Here is a 17,325-nt window from a genome sequence, read left to right as displayed (position 1 = left end):
TCGGGAACCAATTCAAATTTTGTTGTCTCTTGCTGTTGACTAGTGTAAAATATGTTTTTCCCGAAATAAGGTCCCAACGTTACTGAAGCTAACGTCAAAGAACTTCCATGAGAGGATGATGTGATGAAGGGACAGAGTCGTTGGATTAAACCCATCAGGTGAGATATATTTCTGCGTGGAACATAGCTAAGTAATCTAGCTAGTAGCAACCACGCAATGAACACTAGCTAGCATTACCCCGCTAACACGTCGGTGACATATATTGTGCAAGACGAGAGATGTAGTTCAATGAATGGTTTTCAATCGACATGTAACTTTTACTGTTTTACAACAAACTGCAACTTTTTGACGGACAAAATTGATGGACAAAATGATCTTTTAATTTAACCAACATCGTGTGTAATTCAGGGCACAGTTCATACGGGATAAAATAAGTTGTCTATCACCATTAACTCTCGTACATATTTTTCCAAAATAAGGTCCTATGGGCCGGAAATGGAAGCGAGTGACTTATGGCCCTCAATCGGAGCGATGGTCTAGGATGAGATGTCAACAATGTGTTTCTCAAAAAATTCAAAATGGTGGAAAACTTGAGGCTTTTATGTAGAGTGCATTTAGTTTGACCTGTGTGAGAAATTTAAAGTAAATCGAACCTACTTTTTAAGCCTTGATTACAGCGCCACCATCTGGCTGAGTGGGCTCATATCTATATGGAATTTATATAAGCACATACACACCATTTCAGGTTATTCATGTTTCTAGATCATTCCAGCTCACGGGAATTTGAGCCACGGCATAAGACAAATGATGATAATAAACCGGCACTAACACAGTGGGTTCTACAATAGGGTTTGAATCCTAATTAAATACATTGATTAGATTTCGAAGGACAGGAGGGTGCTTTAAAGGGACTTGGACTCGTGACCTCAGTCCTGCCTTAAAGTGCACATAAACGTGACCATTTTCATTTTAAACCTCACTTTGAAAGTTAAGCTTCTCAAAAATATCTAGTCTGCAGCCGACCTGGACCCTGTCCAAATAACCTGTTCCTATTTAGTTTTTTTGGCTTTGCAAACACTTTGTAAGAGAACTTCATAATGGATAAAGAAGATAACGACATTCAGAAGGCATAGTGTTTCTTACTGTGGTGGGATGTGACTGAAGTGCACAACTTTGAAAACTTTGGAAGCTTTAAAGGAATAAAAGGACATTTTGAGAAATGTAGTCACTCTCTCACGTGTGTACTGTAAATATGAAGATACGGCCAGCACCCGGTTAGCTTAGCATAGAGACTTGAAACAGGGGAAATGGCTCGCCTGGCTCTGTCCAAAGGCGCTTTAAAGGGCGCTGGTGGGCAGATGTTATGCTTGTACGAATACCGGGAAATGCAACAGGCAGTCAGTGAATTGCTTTATTGAGTTTCCAGACAATTTTAACAACAGGCCCACTTAAAAAACAAACAAAGAAACAGATCATCAGGATCAACGTCACAACATTACATTGAGAGTAATAAAAAAGGGCTTTAATTAAAATGTCCACAAACCCCTGAAATTAAACTGAGTGTGAAGAATCACGAGTCGCCTTCCCTTTTTAAACTCCTGCAACACAATTCATCAACAGGAAATCAGGACAAGAAGAAAAAAACGGGCTGAAACTTTGAAACAGGGACAAATATCATCAATAATAGTCACAGTAATAGATTGCTCGAATAGCGTGTATTGCACATGTGTACACATATATGCACTTTATATACATGTGAGTCGGCAAGAACTAGACACATGTTGTATTGTCGCAACAAGAAAGAATTGGATAAAACGACAGCACGGACAGAGAATAGTCAGGAATGTGCTTGTGATCAGTTCCAACAAAACGGCTTTTTTTTACAATTCTTCAGTCACCGGCCGGACGAGAGAAAGGTAAGGGAGAGGCCGCCTCCCCTCAAAAACAGGAGGAGGGTAATAGAGAGAGAGGGGTGACAGTCACACTGATGCTGAACCTCCTCCTGCCCAAATGTCCAAAAACACCCCCCCCCCCACCACACCGCATCATAGCAGGACACTACATTTACACCACAGTATCAAACATATCAAGAAATATACAGTATTAACTCATGTAGCAAAATAGTCTGTGTGTGTATATGTGAAAGTGTGCGTTTCACCTTAGTGTGTGTGTGGCTGGGTGGTAGCAACAGTAAAGCTGTGTGGCCTCCAGAATGGGGAGGTTTCGTCACCCTGATGACACCATCAGACTCTGTCAGCACTGTTCATGTTGTATTGTTAAAGTTTTAAATGTACAGGAGGGAAACTCCGGTGGTGCAGATGGTTCTCTGGGTGTTTATTTTTACTAAGACTCAGGACCAGACGGCCATGGTGACCTCCGCAATCTGTGCTCATGTGTACCAAGCAGCAACCAGCCCGACTTAAAGGATTATTCCGTTTGTTACGATGTTACAATTTACGTTTTATTTTTGTAACTGTGGCTGTCACTTCTGATCACGAGAGCAAAAGCACTACATCAGTGCAACAAAAGGCCGACATGTAAAGGGAACACACGCCCCGGTGTCCAAAGTATTTTTAGCTGTTCCTAACCCACGCCTGCTGTCAACAGTCAAATTTCCATGTAGATGTAGAAGAAAATACTAATTACCATCCACTACTGTTATACGAATTTTAGGAGTTGGTTTGCACTGATTCTCCAGTCGGGTCCTATTAAACCACAGAAGAAGAGATGATATAATAAAAAGGGAAGAAAGGCCCAAACTAAGAAACGTCAAGTTGCCCTTCAAGTTGAAAACAATATATTTGAAGTTGCAGTTCCTCTAATTGCCACTAGATGCTGCCCCAGTGAAAGGGGAAATACTAAATTCTTCAACAGACAATCTGATTTCATTACTTGTTGGTTCTAAATTTCCGTAACAGTTGAGAAAATATTAAGGCATTTTTATTAGGTATTATTTTCCTAACTGACAGGCTTCTCAGTTGTCGATTGCTCGTTTGTTTTTTTCCTTTGTGCCCGCATGAACTCCAGTCGAGCTCAGACGTCAACGCCGTCCATCGCTACCATGTTCTGTGGCAACAAGGTCTTCTTGAGTTACCGCTCCGTCCACTCCACCGCTTTATCCACCCCCCCAACAAGAGGTGCTGCTATTACTGACTACAGGTATAATGGTCAAAATGGCCTTAGTGTTTACATTAGTACAAAAAGACTACACTCAACCTCCTGGAAACACAGCTCAATAAATCAATCAATCTGTTGATCAGTCGATACTCTGCCCGTTCCACCTGACAGATAATACGCACAAAAAGCACTCAACCACATGTGTAAAAGCTAAAGGGAGCTGTACGAATGATGTAAGCTGCCGCAACGCTAAAGCTGGACACTAGTTCTTTCTCTCTCTGTCCCAGTCAGTGTTATATTGCTTTGAACAGATGGGACCCAGAGGTAGCAGCGTCAGCTACAACACTCGCTGCACCACAGAGGGTCCTGGGAAATGGACTTGAGTGAGGTTAAAGACGTGTTTCCGGCAGAGTCCGCTTACTGAGGGACTCGATAGTCTGAGGTGAGTTTCTAGAGGTGTGGGTACTAGAGTGGTCCAGTTCTGAAACTTTGCGTCCACTGGGCGTCTTCAGTGAGCAGAGAAGCGGCGGTAGCTTCCAGCTCCAGACCCTAATGTGATTTGTGATACTGGAAAACACATTACATCTCTGAAAAGGTTGCGCTGGGCTTTAAGGTAGCCAAACAAGAAATGCACTAAAACAGGCTGTAGGTTGGAGGTGACTTGAAGCGGGAAAAACTGCGATAAACTGGCGCTCAGAAAGTCTAGTGAACGCACAACCTTACTGTAGTTAGCAAGTTTGAGCCACGCTAGCCATTTTGACACTTTTATGAGTTGTGATAAAGCAAGTTTTTTTTAACGTCTTCAAAGTTGCAATTAAATTTGTCAGAACAGTCTTCTTTCAAACAGTAAAAGCTCAAAGTTTTAATTTAAGGATACTTTTTAATAGATATGCCAAATCAAGTGTAGTTTTTTATTGTTGTTTTTATTTTGATTAAGTAACGTTAGCGCATAAGTTAGCCAAATAAGCTAAATGGCACCAGAGCAATAAGACCTCAAGTTAATTTTTTCAAAGGCTAGCCAATTGTTAGCTTGTGATCATTTTGACCTGGTGTGAGTAGTGCTGACTCATATGCAGTTTCTTTCATATAAAAACACAACTACGCAGTCCTGAGCTGCCATTTCAGTGGCAGAGTGGTTCATCAGCCCTGATTCAGGAACAGCATGCTATGTATGGCGGTCGCTGAGTGGGTCATAGCATTTGTTACAGCAAGAACATTGAAAATATTACCACATGGTAGGCCTCTTCAATGATGGGTGCAAACTAAGGAACCCGCAAAGACTCTGACCAAGAAAGGTCTTCTCTAGTAAACTTAAATTCAAATACATACACATTGCACGCAAAAAAAACAATGGTTTCACCGCACAAAACTAGCTTGTATGTGTCTCCTCGCAGTTGACACATCAGTTAAGCTGAATTCTGTGGCCCCTTCTCAACTGTGACGAAATAGCTCTGAGGTAGACTGAGGTAATTTGTTTGCCCCCCCCGCAGTAGCAGCTTGCATGCTCTTTTCCACGGAGAATATAATGTCATCTTGGTAGCTCGTACCTAAATATTTTTGGTTGTGGGTTGAATTGAAAATAGCCAAGTCATCATCATCTACGCTAATGAGAAAGAACTTTTGTTTTGTACCATTCCCCCACATCTCTTAGACCTCCATCAACTCTGACTGGTGGTACCCTGAACACGCTGCCACTTGCTGCGTCATCTTTGATTTTATATGGGTTTGTATTCAGTTTAATGGAAGCGACCTTTCTTGGTCATCTTATGAGTCGCTAAGAAGACTACCAACCTTGTGGGGAGTTCGAATTTTCAACGTTGTTGCTGTAAGACATTTTTGGAACCGCTCAGTTCTGAGAATATCATAAGCCATGGAGGGGCTAGCTTACTCCCTGTTGGACTACAAATATACATCATCACTGGACCAACCTATTTATCAAGTCATGACCTTTGACCCAAGTCTCTCCTTTTCTGTAGTTGCTGTTGTTTGCCTGTGGAGGCCAGCGGTGCCTGCCTGGTCCTGCCAGAGGAACAGGAGCTCGCTGTTCACCTCCAACAACAACAACCACTACGACAACAATATCCAGCCATCTGTAAACAATCAAACAATGGTCTGATGACATCAGACCGTGTGCTTACTTCTGTCAAATTGCCAAACCTTTAAAACATCAAATCTCCAAATAGAATATATTCATAAATCCAATCTGATTGGATAAAACACTGTTTACATATATATATATATTTATATAGTATATTATGTTTTCTTTTTTATACAAAAAAAGAAAGTATTTTGTGTTTTTATACATATATGTATGTACAGATATAGAAAAGTGACCACACTAAGTCTGCTGTGACGGAACCGTGGGCAACAGGGTAGGAGACAGTATTTACACCAAACAGGAAATATTACAATAGAAAAAAAAAGAGGGACGTGGTGGTCGTTGTGGTGTTTCAAAAACGTGCCACAAAATCCCACAATCCCCTTTAGAGAAGAAGGAACGGGGCTCAGGTCACATGACTCTCGACCAAAATGAGTGAAAGAGAAGAGAGACCAGTGACAGAGGGGTGGTGGTCTGTAGTGAAGCAGTTCCATAAATGACATATTTCAAACAGTGAATACTGCTAAAACAGGGCTGATCCTGAGACACTCTCACCAGATCCCACAAAAGTCTGATTGAATATTATTATTAACGTTATGTTAATATTCAATGGAGATTTTTACTGGGGATTTCTAGTGTGAAATGATGGCTTTAGAGGCTTTTCTTCCCTCAAAGAAAATCAGTCTGTTGGTAATACCTGGCATGAAGATTTGAAAGAAAATACAATTCTTAGCAGTTTGAATACATTTCTGAATATATATTTATATCAACTCTTGTGATTCTCTCTCTCACTCTCTCTCTCAAGGTTGCTAAATAGTGAGATAAGAACAAATTAAGGCATCCAGATGAAGAAACAAAGACTGAAAAATGAACTGACTGACTGAAACAACAAGAGTGTTGTGTTGTTGTGTGTGTGCATCAGTGTGTTCCTTCAGTCCTGATTGGCTGGTCGGTTTGCTGAGGTGCTGCGGTGGTGGTGTTTTTGTGGTTTGTGATTGGACGGCTTGTTTTAAAAAAAAAAGGCACCTAGTTCCTCCTCCTCCTCTGCTTATTTTAAAAGCCGGGTTATTCCTCCTCCGCCAGCCAAACCCATGTTCGGTAAGCCTGTCTCTCTGACGGACAGACAGACAGACAAGAAGACAAGTCGTCCGCTTGGTGTCTGACATTTTGACGAGATTCAGATTTCCCACAGTCATCGTCCCGCTGTGGAAGCAGAGGAGTAGGGACAAAATAGAAAGACGAGAAGAGTAGGGAAATTTTCAGTGGTGCTGTGTACAGGTGGTAAAGTATACAGGTTAAAAGACGCGTCTCCTCGCTGACCCTCTCCTCCTCTGGTTCCCATGGAGATGCTAACAAGTCGTCTGCTCCTCCTTGGGCTGATGAACCAACAGAAAAGAGATGTCTCCATGTTTGTCACAGGGCCCGCCTACTCCTGCCTCCATAATGTTCTCCTCAGCCAATCGGAGTCTTCCACAATGGCACAATTCCACTCTGGGTGTGTGTGTTCCGACACACACCCTGCGGAGGAAGAGGAAAAGGAAGAGGAAGTGCCAGAAGGAGGTGAGTGCAGAGTTCTTTGTGTGGTTCTTGTTTAAGTTCCTCCTACAATACAGGCTCTTCTTCCATTGGTTCCTCCGTGGACCTGCAGGCAGTAAAATCAAACCTCACATTTAAGAGCACTTGTCAAAATATGTACGTTATTGATTTTAATATTACACCTTATGAAACAACCCTGTGCCAAAATACTTTCTGCTAAACTAAATTCTTCATCTGGGGCACTGGCATGGAGGACTTCGTATTCATCCAAGAGAACACAGTGTGTTAAAGCAAGACTAACTTTTAAGAGAAGGAAACCACATTGTTTCCTTTACAAATTAAAAAATTGATAAGCAAGAAAATGCTCCCTTGCTCAATTCAATACGCTCAGGGGGTTTTGCTGCTACAGTCTGGGTTAGTCTGGTATGACTAGTTGCTTATGGTGGTTAACGTTATTACCCAGGTAAATATTGGTGAATAATGCTCTGCTCCACTGTCTCCAAAGCTTAGCATTTCGGCTACAATGTTAGCATTTAGCATCTTATTACTTCATAATTGTCAGTTGTACTACTTAACTTTACTTGCCAGTGATTGGGGCACCTCAAGGATCAGTGTACTGATCTCCCACAACAATGACCCATTTTAGAATTGCAAATGCATCTATATTATTAATGTTGACATTCTCATCAAGGCTAAAAATCAAATATCTTGGCGTAACATTATAGATCCAAATCTTAATTTTAAGAAACTTTTTTTAATGGTAAAAACAACTAAATGCAACTTGGCAAATTGTGACAATTTTAATAATTGTCTTGTCATGAACGCAGATATTTCTGAACAAAAACACATCATGATACATATTTCAATATTAGATTATGACTTTTGTAACAATATATAATTACTTGGATGTGTGATAATGACTAATGATGAAAGCCAGTGGATTGATGAGGATTTTAATTAGGCTGTGCAATTTTTTATCGTAATCATATCAGTATCATTGGTAAGGTCTGTCATATTATTAGATGTAAATAGGACTACATACATTAGCAACAAGCACGGCTGAAAGCAATGGTGCTGGCTACACTGTGGAGGAAAAGGGAATTGACTTTGGTGGAGTGAAGTGGTTTGGTTATAAAAGACAAGATTTACAAGAAACAATGGTAATATCTAGCTATAAGCAGTAAAGATGATGACAGTATCGTATATAGATATAGAACGTATATAGATATCCATATTCACTGACACCAACATAAAATGCATATTTAATATTGTATTTTATTTGTCACTGATTTTGTCTTTTATCTAGCAAAAGTAGCTGCACCCACTCATGAGGAGTTCTTGCAATAATACCCTTTATCATATTATTTTATTTTATTTTAACCCTAATTTAAAGACAATATACTTTGGTGAATAAAAACTGAAAAGCATCAGGATACACAATATGTATTTTTTATGGTACTATAGCAATAAACAAGCTAACTGTAGAGTGGCAGAACAATCTTAATGCTGCAACCTTTCTCACTGCACTCGATTACGTTGACCTGCTCTATAGAAATGCGCCTGATCGATGTTTATCTTTGTTGGATACTGTCTACCATCAACACACTGTTGTACCTTGTACAAAATGACAAACTGGCCCTCATTATCAGTGAGGAGGCACATACATTGGCTCACTTTTATTTACAAGTCTATGCTGGAAATGCTTCCCTCTTATCTTTATATGTCTCGTAACATCAGTTCCTATAATTTGCACTCCAGTATTTGTTATCTGTACCTACGGTCCGAACAGAGCTCAGTAAGAAGGCCTTTAGTTATGCAGCCCCATCCACCTGGAACACACTGCAGACTGATTTGCAGTTGCGAAATCTGATTTCTTTTGGTGAATTTAAACACTGCATGAAAGATTTGGAAATAGATGCCATAAATTGTTGTCACTGCTTTTAAAATAACTAAATCCTTTAAACCTACAGTATGTATAAACCTACGGTATGTATAAATTGTACTTTCAAGTAGTCTAATGTTGTTTGTTTATGTATCTTAAGGGTCTTGTTAAATGTTCCTTGTTGTTGTGCGTGTGCTTGGTGTTCATATTTGTAACTGTGCACTGTTAATATGCTGCCATTTTGGCCAGGTCTCACTTGAAAAAGAGGTTTTAAATCTCTATGAGATCATCTGGTTAAATAAAGGTTAAATAAAAAAAATAGTGGAAGTGGAACTAATATCAGCACTCTGAACCCTTTAATGGGCTGAGTGACACATGCATGGGGCTTGTACCGTACTTCTATACTCTGTGCACTGCTGAGTCTCAGTCCCCTAATCATGGTGTGAAGGTATCACAGTGCACAGCTGACCTGCTGGTTTCTGCGTTGTCAGGAAGAGAGCCCGGCTGCTCAACATCAACACTTAGGGAGGCCATGGCGCTGACTGTTTCTGCCTCATCCTCTGATTGGCCCTGAGCCCCCAGGGGGCCATCCAATAGCGAGTGGCCACTCGTCTGAGACAAACTCTGGAGACAAGACCAGTGTTTACCTGCGGGGACAGAGAGAAAGAGAGAGAAACACATGGACATGAGACATGTTGCAGCTTCTCATCATTGTGTATGTTTACTGTGTTTGTGTGTGTGTGTGTGTGTGTGCGTGTGTTTCTTACTCTGGATCTCTATTACTCTCTCCAGTGAGGCCCAAGCTTTTGGACAGGGTTTCTCCAGAGGCCACTGAAACACAGAGTCACACTGAGAGAGACAGAGAGTGTGTGTTAATAATAGAAATGCATGACATCAACTTCTGTATTTTACATTTGAGAGGTTAAAATGCATCCACTCAGAGAAAGGAAGAAAAGGAAAAAGAGTTGGTATGCGTTGTGCAAAATGCCATAAGAGCAGCCATTCAAAATGTGAGCTAATACATGGAGATTTATGTGGTTTTTAATGTAGTTACACTATTATACCGCACAGGATTTTCATATGGACTCTCTTGTTAAGAGCCAAATCAAGCACCACATCTATACAAAACACAACAGATCACGTCTCCAAACAAGCGTCAGCTGAACAAAGCTTTAAGTTGAACTATTTGGCTAAGATGTTAGCCAGTTACCCGTTTGTGACTTTGCACCAATGATCGTCCTTTTAACCCTACATCGGCAGTGGCTGTGGTAGTGTCGGGTCAAATGACCTCCTCATAAATATGGACGTGTGTTCCCGATAGTCAGAGGTTGTATAGGGCAGAGATGCTTGTGGTTACTATTTGTTTACTTCAGCTGGCAATATCAGTCAGAAGACCAAATGTGGCACAGGTTGCCAGATTTGGTTAGTAAGCAGTTTTTGGTATCTGCTTCGATTACAGATGTGATGGTACCAAGCTTGGAAACCTCAATGCAATGACCAAATTTTGGGATGCTGTTCGCTTAGAAATCCATCGAGCATGTAACTCCCTCTAAAACCACACATTGTTGTTTTTACACACCAGTTCCTGTATTAGGTAAAGAACATGTTAGCTAGTGAGCTTTAGAGGTGTTGGTAGGGGGTTTTCCACTTTGGACAGTGACATACGTGACACACAGACTGGACAGTGGTATCAGTTTTCTCAGCTAACTCTCGGGGGGGAAAAAAGCAAATAAGTGTATTTCCTAAAATGTTCTTTAACATTCAAATGGACGCTACTGAGCAGTTAAATTAGCCGCTTGTTTGTGGTGATTTGAGGTAACAAGTACAAAGCTTACTAAAGACCGTCGCGCTTGTCTTACTGGCAGTGTAATATTTCCATGATGTTCACAGAGACGGTGGTCAGCACCTCCAGGTCAAGAGAGGCTAGCATGTTTCATGTTTGAAATTAAAACATGAATAATTACTGATGATATTCCAGACACTCTTTCTCTCTCTCTCTCTCACCGGGTCTCCCAGAAGCGCAGAGACACATGCCTCTGATGCGTCACAGATGGCGGTGAGGTCATGACCGCCCTCCAGCGCCATGACAACGCGCCCACCCGCCAGACCCATCAGCAGCTGCGTTAGCTGACCGAAACCTGTCAAAACACACCGATCACAGACAAGAAACGCTCATTATAACTATTCATTCAGAGAGCGTCCAGTAACTCTTTTTCTCGCCAGTGTGGTACTCACACTTGGCGGAGACGTTGTATCCTCCCAGAGGAGACTGATGACCCTCCACTGCGTCAAAGCCTGCGGACACCAGAACCACATCTGGACTGAACTGCTGGGCAATGGGCATCACCACATACCTATACACACACACACACACACACACACACACACACACACACACAAAATGGACATTTTAAAGCATGTTGTTTTCTTAAGGAGACCTTTCACATCACTTTGTTCAAATGAAAATGAATTTTGTGGCGACACCATTTATTCCCCAGTGCATCAGGTCTACATTAGCACTTGTACCATGCATGTGTGACACCTCAGACATAAACTTATATCAAAACTTCACTCCAGACCCTGTGCATTATTTTCCTCTTGTACATTCATGAAGAGTCAAACTACTCAAGGATGAAATTTTTTGTGCAAGCTGAAACACTTTGAAATCAAGCAGAGGCGTCTGCGTCATTCAACTTACAGTCCCCTCCAAAAGTATTGCAACAGTTAGGCAAATTCCTTTGTTTTTGTTGTTCACTGAAGACATTTGGGTTTAAGATCAAAAGATGAGTATGAGACAAGAGTTCAGAATTTCAGCTTTCATTTCCTGGTATTCACATCTAGATGTCCCTTTTATTATTATGTCTTATCCCTTTTATTTTATCTGTATTTTAGTCTTTTCAATGTTTTCATGCTTTTATCTTGTTTTGTTTTTGTATTATTGTCTCTTGGGTATTATTGTCTTTACACTTGTTAAAGCACTTTGTAACTTGTTTTTGAAAAGTGCTCTACAAATAAGGATTATTATTATTATTATTATTATTATTATTATTATTATCTGGGCAACAACAAACATCTGTCAGTCACATGTTCCAATAGTTTTGCTCACTTGAAAAATGGGTGGGTTCAAACAAAGGGTGGTATGTCCTGAGTTGTTTAACACATCTAGATGTGAATACCAGGAAATGAAAGCTGAAATTCTGAACTCTTGTCTCATACTAATACATATTAAACCCAAATGTCTTCAGTGAACAACAAAAACAAAGGAATTTGCCTTACTGTTCCAATACTTTTGGAGGGGACTATATGTCTCTCCCTCCACCTTGGTAATAATGTCAACATTTAAAGATATTTAATAATAAGAAGTAGAATGTTTACCTAAAGGCAGTGAGGTACTCCACATCACCCATAGGTGGCTCTACTCCTCCAGTCCACGCTATGTTCACATTAAAACCAACACCTGCACCTGATCCCACCTGCAGAAGGGGAGACAGAGAGAGAATTGTTATTATTGTGCAACTTTGGTCACACGTTGTGCGGCGTGCCTTTGCTTTTCTGATTCACTGTTAATGTCACTTCTACGGTTGGGGGTCAAAGCTTAGCGCACCAAGCAAGTGGGTGCATGTTTTGATGAGCAGGTCTCTGGTTTATTTGTGGCCGTTGTCTTCTGACAAAAATTCAAAGAGGTGACAGGACATGCTGAGGAGACTCATCATCAGAAGGAGGTGAAGCAGCAGTGAAAACAAATGTTTACGCTATTCCACTGATCGACAGTAGGTGGCGGCGACGCTGCAAGAGATGTAGCCGCAAAAGGCAGGGAATAAGACTCCAAGGCAATGAAAGCTGTCCAAGTTCAGATGATATTACAAAAACTTTACTTTACAGATGTTTTATAAAAAATGAAATGCATTAGTCAGGTCTGAAGGATACACACAATGTGTTTTTGTTAGACACACTGAATAAAAGCATTACTGCGGGTACACAAATAGGGTACCTTTAAACTCATTGGTTGTATTGTCTCTTTTGCTTGATTGTTTAACAAATAATGCATTTCTGCTTAGACCTCACTGATAACCAGAGGGGGAGGGGTGTGAATCACAGACCGCGTTTCCAGTGGGTGTCCAATGATTGAGAATGAATGAATTGAATGAATGAGAGGAAACACTAGCGTTAGTTGTTAGATCATTTTCAGAACATGGGACATATGAGACTGCTTCAGCTATTTCAGAATGCTCACATCTACTTTGTGTGTGGGTGGGCGTGTGTGGTGTGTACTTGCGTACCTCCTCAGGAGCTCCACTGCCAGGAAAGAAGTTTCCATCATCGTAGCGATGGAGGGAGATGTAGAGGACGTTGGGGTCGCTGTAGAAGGCCTGCTGGGTGCCGTTGCCATGGTGAATGTCCTGCAGTGACAGGTCACAGTGGCGTCAGAGAGAAGGTCGATGGGATGTTATGATACTGACACTCAGTACAATGTGTTTGGTCAACATTTTATCCAGATTAGTTGTCTTTGCCTGGGGATGAATAAGTGGCTACTAACATGTAGTGCAGTATTACAACAGTGAATGAATGCAGCCTCATCAGGCTGAACTTTGGGGAAATGTGTAGATAGATGATGTCCAGAATATTTCCATGATGGAAGGATGAAGGATGTCTTTCCCTCAATGTAAACATCAAGCTGATCGACAGAGTAATTGATTCAGACAGTTTGGAATAAGACGATTTTACAATAATACACCAAGCAAGGTCCCCTTACAGGACTTTTTGCTACAGGCTATATACGCTTAGTATAGCAACAGGTGCAGCAAACCCTCAAATTTCAAAAAAAGGGTGGTGGTGATGGTGCAGTGGATAAGACACATGCTTTTGGTGCGAGAGAACCGGGTTCAATCCCCCACTGTGACACTTCCACCAATGTGTCTCTGAGCAAGACACTTAACCCCTCGTTGCTCCAGAGGCATGCGACCTCTGACATACTTAAAAACTGTAAATTTATGTGTACCATTTAAATAACAATTCTCTGAGTTATTACCATTTGTAATGAATAATTCATGCTTTTAAGTCTTAAAAAAGTAAATGTTAATTCTTTCCCTGGTTACAGGTAACAATGTTGACAGTATGTGTATGTGTATGTGTGTGTGTGTGTGTGTGTGTGTGTGCCAATGCTACTCACCCAGTCCACAATGAGGATCTTGCCCACTCCCAGTTTCTGTTGCAGCAGCTTGGCTGTGATGGCTACTGAATTAAAGAAACAAAACCCCCTGTTCATCCACACACACACACACACACACACACATGCAGGACGCACACATAGAAAAAGTGGTGCAAACTGTTAGTCATCACCAAAATATGATGCAATGGAACATCTAGTCGTGTTAAAATAATCTTGTGGGTGTACTGACATGGCGGTGGATTCCTCGGCGTGGTGACCGGGCGGACGCACCACTGCAAAGCCATTCTGTAACAAACACAGAGTGAAGGACAGGTGAGATTGGGGGGGGGTTTCAGAAAACTGAGTACACTCGTTTGTATTTCCGCGTGTGTTACCTTCAGCTCCCCTGCCGCTATTCTGAAGGCCAGCTCGATGACCGAGCCGACCGCCATGCGGACCGCCGCTGACGAGTGCATCTCGTTCCACACTGTGTCACTGTCCACCTGCAGGGGGCAGCACAGAGCTCAGACCAGAGCTAAAACACTTGATGTACAGACAGACGGACAGACAGGCAAGTAGAGAGATGACCTCACCCCTATTCCTCCACAGGGTAGAACAGCATACATCTTCTGGCTGATTGGACCTGAAACAACAAGTAGAGCTAAATTAGGAAGCAGAATTACAGATGTATTCTTCAAGGTCACGCTGATACTAGAGAGGGTCTCTCCAAACCAACAAGAACATTCAACTGAAAATCTACCAAAAGTCCTATCCCCATCTGTAACCTTCAGAAAGACAGAAAACAGCAAGCCCGTTGTTTAAAACACGAGTTGCTGCAGTCACATGGTCTGCAGCCTTGTTTGCAGTCAGGTTGGGAACCACTGGACTGAACTGGCTAAGTGTATATAAAGTAGTTCAACCGCAGCATGCTGCTCTAACATCGATGCATCGGTATGAACAGTCACAAGAGACATTTTACTGCAGGACTCCTACTATAAGCATACTTTGTTAAAAATACTTCTGTACTTTTATATAAGAAGGATTTTGAATGCAGATTTATACTATTTTCACACTCTAGTATTGGTACTTTTATTTAAGTAAAGGATCTCAATACTTGTCATAGAACACTTGGCTGCATCCAGCCAAGGTGCTTTCAGCTTTTGAATCTGTGTCATCAGTACCACCATTTCACTGTTTTTTTTCTCTCTCTGCATCTTCAACACAGCGTATGGAGTACTGCAAAACTTCGGGTTAAGGTAGGACAGCAATATTGTGTTAGGGGCCGCTAATTTACTCCCCTACTGAAGACTTGGTTTGGGAAAGTTTGGGTTACTTTTATCTATCTCCCGCTGCTAACATGCTCACAAGTCTGAACCATAGACTGACTGAACATGCAATTCAGCTAAACTTTCAGCCATGCAAGTCTGTAACACGCCAGCTTTATCCAGTGACTGACAGCCTTAGTCTTAGAGACAGACAGACAGACAGACAGACAGACAGACAGACAGACTGGTACCTAGCAGTTTCTTGTGGTCCAGTTTGTGTCGATTCAGCGGACTGGTTCCATACAGCAGAGTGTGGAACTCTGAATGGACAGACTGGATCTCATCCAGAGACGCTTTACGCCCACGAATCCTCTGCTCACACACACAGACGGAGAAGGAGACTGAGTAATGCATTTGCACTTTGCAAAAAACATTGAATGGACATTAGGTAATTGCTAAAATCAGCTAACAAAAAAAAGCTTTTAAACATGACCTGGAAAATAAACCTTTGGTGGACAGAAGCAGAGAACATTTGTTAATGTGCGATGGACACAGATATTTTCAGTGAATGATGATGATAAAACACGATCAGCAGTGCTGCCACGAAGGCTTTAACACCACTCGCCTTCTCTGGGAGGTGAATGTCAGCAGTGTATTGCGGTGCATGCTGGGATAGACTGCAGTGTGTGCACCAACCATGACATTACAGTACTGTGGGCGTAGCTCTGCTGTGAGGACAAAGGTCCTGTTTACAAAGTGTGTGTGCTTCATGCTTTTATATCCCTGTGGGGACTTTAACCAGAATGCACACTAACTGATGGAGACTCAAGTCACCGTGGCGACAAAAATTAAGGTCCCCACAGGTAGAGGCGCTTTTTGAGGGTTAAGACTTGGTTTTAGGCTTCAGGTTACAATTGGGTTAAGGTTTGGTATGTAGTAGATGGTTAAGATTAGGGAAAGGGGCACGGGCATGCATTATGTTAGTGAGATGTCCCCACAGGGATACAGGAACAACCGTGTGTGTGTGTGTGTGTGTGTGTGTGTGTGTGTCTCGTTTGTGTATATACCTCACAGCGACCTAGCAGGCCCGTCTCCTGCAGTCTGGACCAGATGCTTTGCACTCTCCCAGCATGCTCTGGGTGGATGTGAGCGTTGCCGCACACACACTGATGCTTCAACATCAGACTGTCATATACAAGCCCTGGAGAGAGAGAGAGAGAGAGAGAGAGAGAGAGGCAGAGAAAAACAGACAGACGTGAATACCGTATATTCTCAAATAAAAATAATAGCTGAGTGTTGTGGCTTGTACAAATAAAAGCTGGGCCCAGATGGAGGCTGGGTAAAAAAATAGAGAAACAAACAAAAAACATGCAGACGATGGTTCATACGATGGATTCTCATTATTTACGCAGCAATTACCCCAGGAAAACAACAAATACGTGTTAATGGTCCACCACAATGTACTTTGTAGAAACAAGTAAGCACCACTAGATGTCAGCAGCTACAAGTGAAATACGTGTGAGACATGCAGCACACTGGATTTACCACAGTACTTCTGGTGGAAAAACCTTAGAAAGAACCTGGAGTACGACACACATTTTTAATGCTGAATCCACTGTTTGACTCCTACTTTACACAGGTTGTGAAGCTTATGGAACAGTTTTTCTCAACTGCTTAAACACATTTCTTGAAATGATGCCTCTTTTTCTCAAAACTTTAAACACAAATCCACAACTTCTCAACCCAATTCCCCAAACGTCCCATTTTCAGACCATGAAGCTCTCCACTCAAAACCATTCAATCTTGCTGAAAAACCAAACTCTGCCCTCAGACATGACACACAAGCCCTCAGAAACACACACACTGCAACACAGTCTGACACAGTGGTGAGAGAACTTCAAAATAATGCTACAAAAACCGGTTATTAGTAAGTACTGTACAGTTCAACACACCAAACAACAAATTATTCTGCCCCAACGTCCTGTCTTTGGTCTGAGCTAGGCCAGAGACTCTGTTCTCCCTCCACCTCCTCCTACTCCTCATCTTCTTCCTATCCCATCTTCTCCTCCAACTCCTAGGGCCTTTCAGAAACCAGACCCTCGCCACTTATAATCCGACACGGAGTGAACTCTGGTCGGAGTCACCCTCACAGCCAAATCGAGCTCCCTAATCCGCGTAGTGTATAAATACAGCGGCCATCTTTAGGACGAACTACCCTCTCCCCCCAGCGTAAATAGGATCTGACGTTACCGCTGCACTCACTGCTATACAGTTTTTC

General features: G+C 41.9%; 1 protein-coding gene across 6 annotated transcripts in view; it reads right to left on the bottom strand.

Moving 5' to 3' along the window:
* Positions 1-1,397: 1,397 nt before the first annotated feature.
* hdac5 (histone deacetylase 5) overlaps positions 1,398-17,325 on the bottom strand; it is a 61,275-nt gene continuing 45,347 nt past the window's right edge. For all 6 annotated transcript variants that reach the window (XM_046070399.1, XM_046070380.1, XM_046070390.1 and 3 more), the window contains 13 exons: positions 16,115-16,248; positions 15,299-15,419; positions 14,376-14,425; positions 14,178-14,285; positions 14,033-14,088; positions 13,804-13,891; positions 12,914-13,033; positions 12,009-12,106; positions 10,869-10,987; positions 10,638-10,771; positions 9,401-9,482; positions 9,103-9,280; positions 1,398-6,857 (listed from right to left, as the gene is read on the bottom strand). In XM_046070399.1, the coding sequence (XP_045926355.1) occupies positions 6,818-6,857; positions 9,103-9,280; positions 9,401-9,482; positions 10,638-10,771; positions 10,869-10,987; positions 12,009-12,106; positions 12,914-13,033; positions 13,804-13,891; positions 14,033-14,088; positions 14,178-14,285; positions 14,376-14,425; positions 15,299-15,419; positions 16,115-16,248 (1,328 nt within the window). In that variant the 3' untranslated portion in view covers positions 1,398-6,817. The remainder of the gene's footprint in view (positions 6,858-9,102; positions 9,281-9,400; positions 9,483-10,637; positions 10,772-10,868; positions 10,988-12,008; positions 12,107-12,913; positions 13,034-13,803; positions 13,892-14,032; positions 14,089-14,177; positions 14,286-14,375; positions 14,426-15,298; positions 15,420-16,114; positions 16,249-17,325) is intronic.

Source organism: Micropterus dolomieu, linkage group LG02 (genome assembly GCF_021292245.1).
Source record: "Micropterus dolomieu isolate WLL.071019.BEF.003 ecotype Adirondacks linkage group LG02, ASM2129224v1, whole genome shotgun sequence".
In the NCBI taxonomy this organism is placed as follows: Eukaryota; Metazoa; Chordata; class Actinopteri; order Centrarchiformes; family Centrarchidae; genus Micropterus; species Micropterus dolomieu.
Note: the sequence above shows the minus strand (reverse complement) of the source record. Positions and strands in the feature narration are given on the sequence as shown.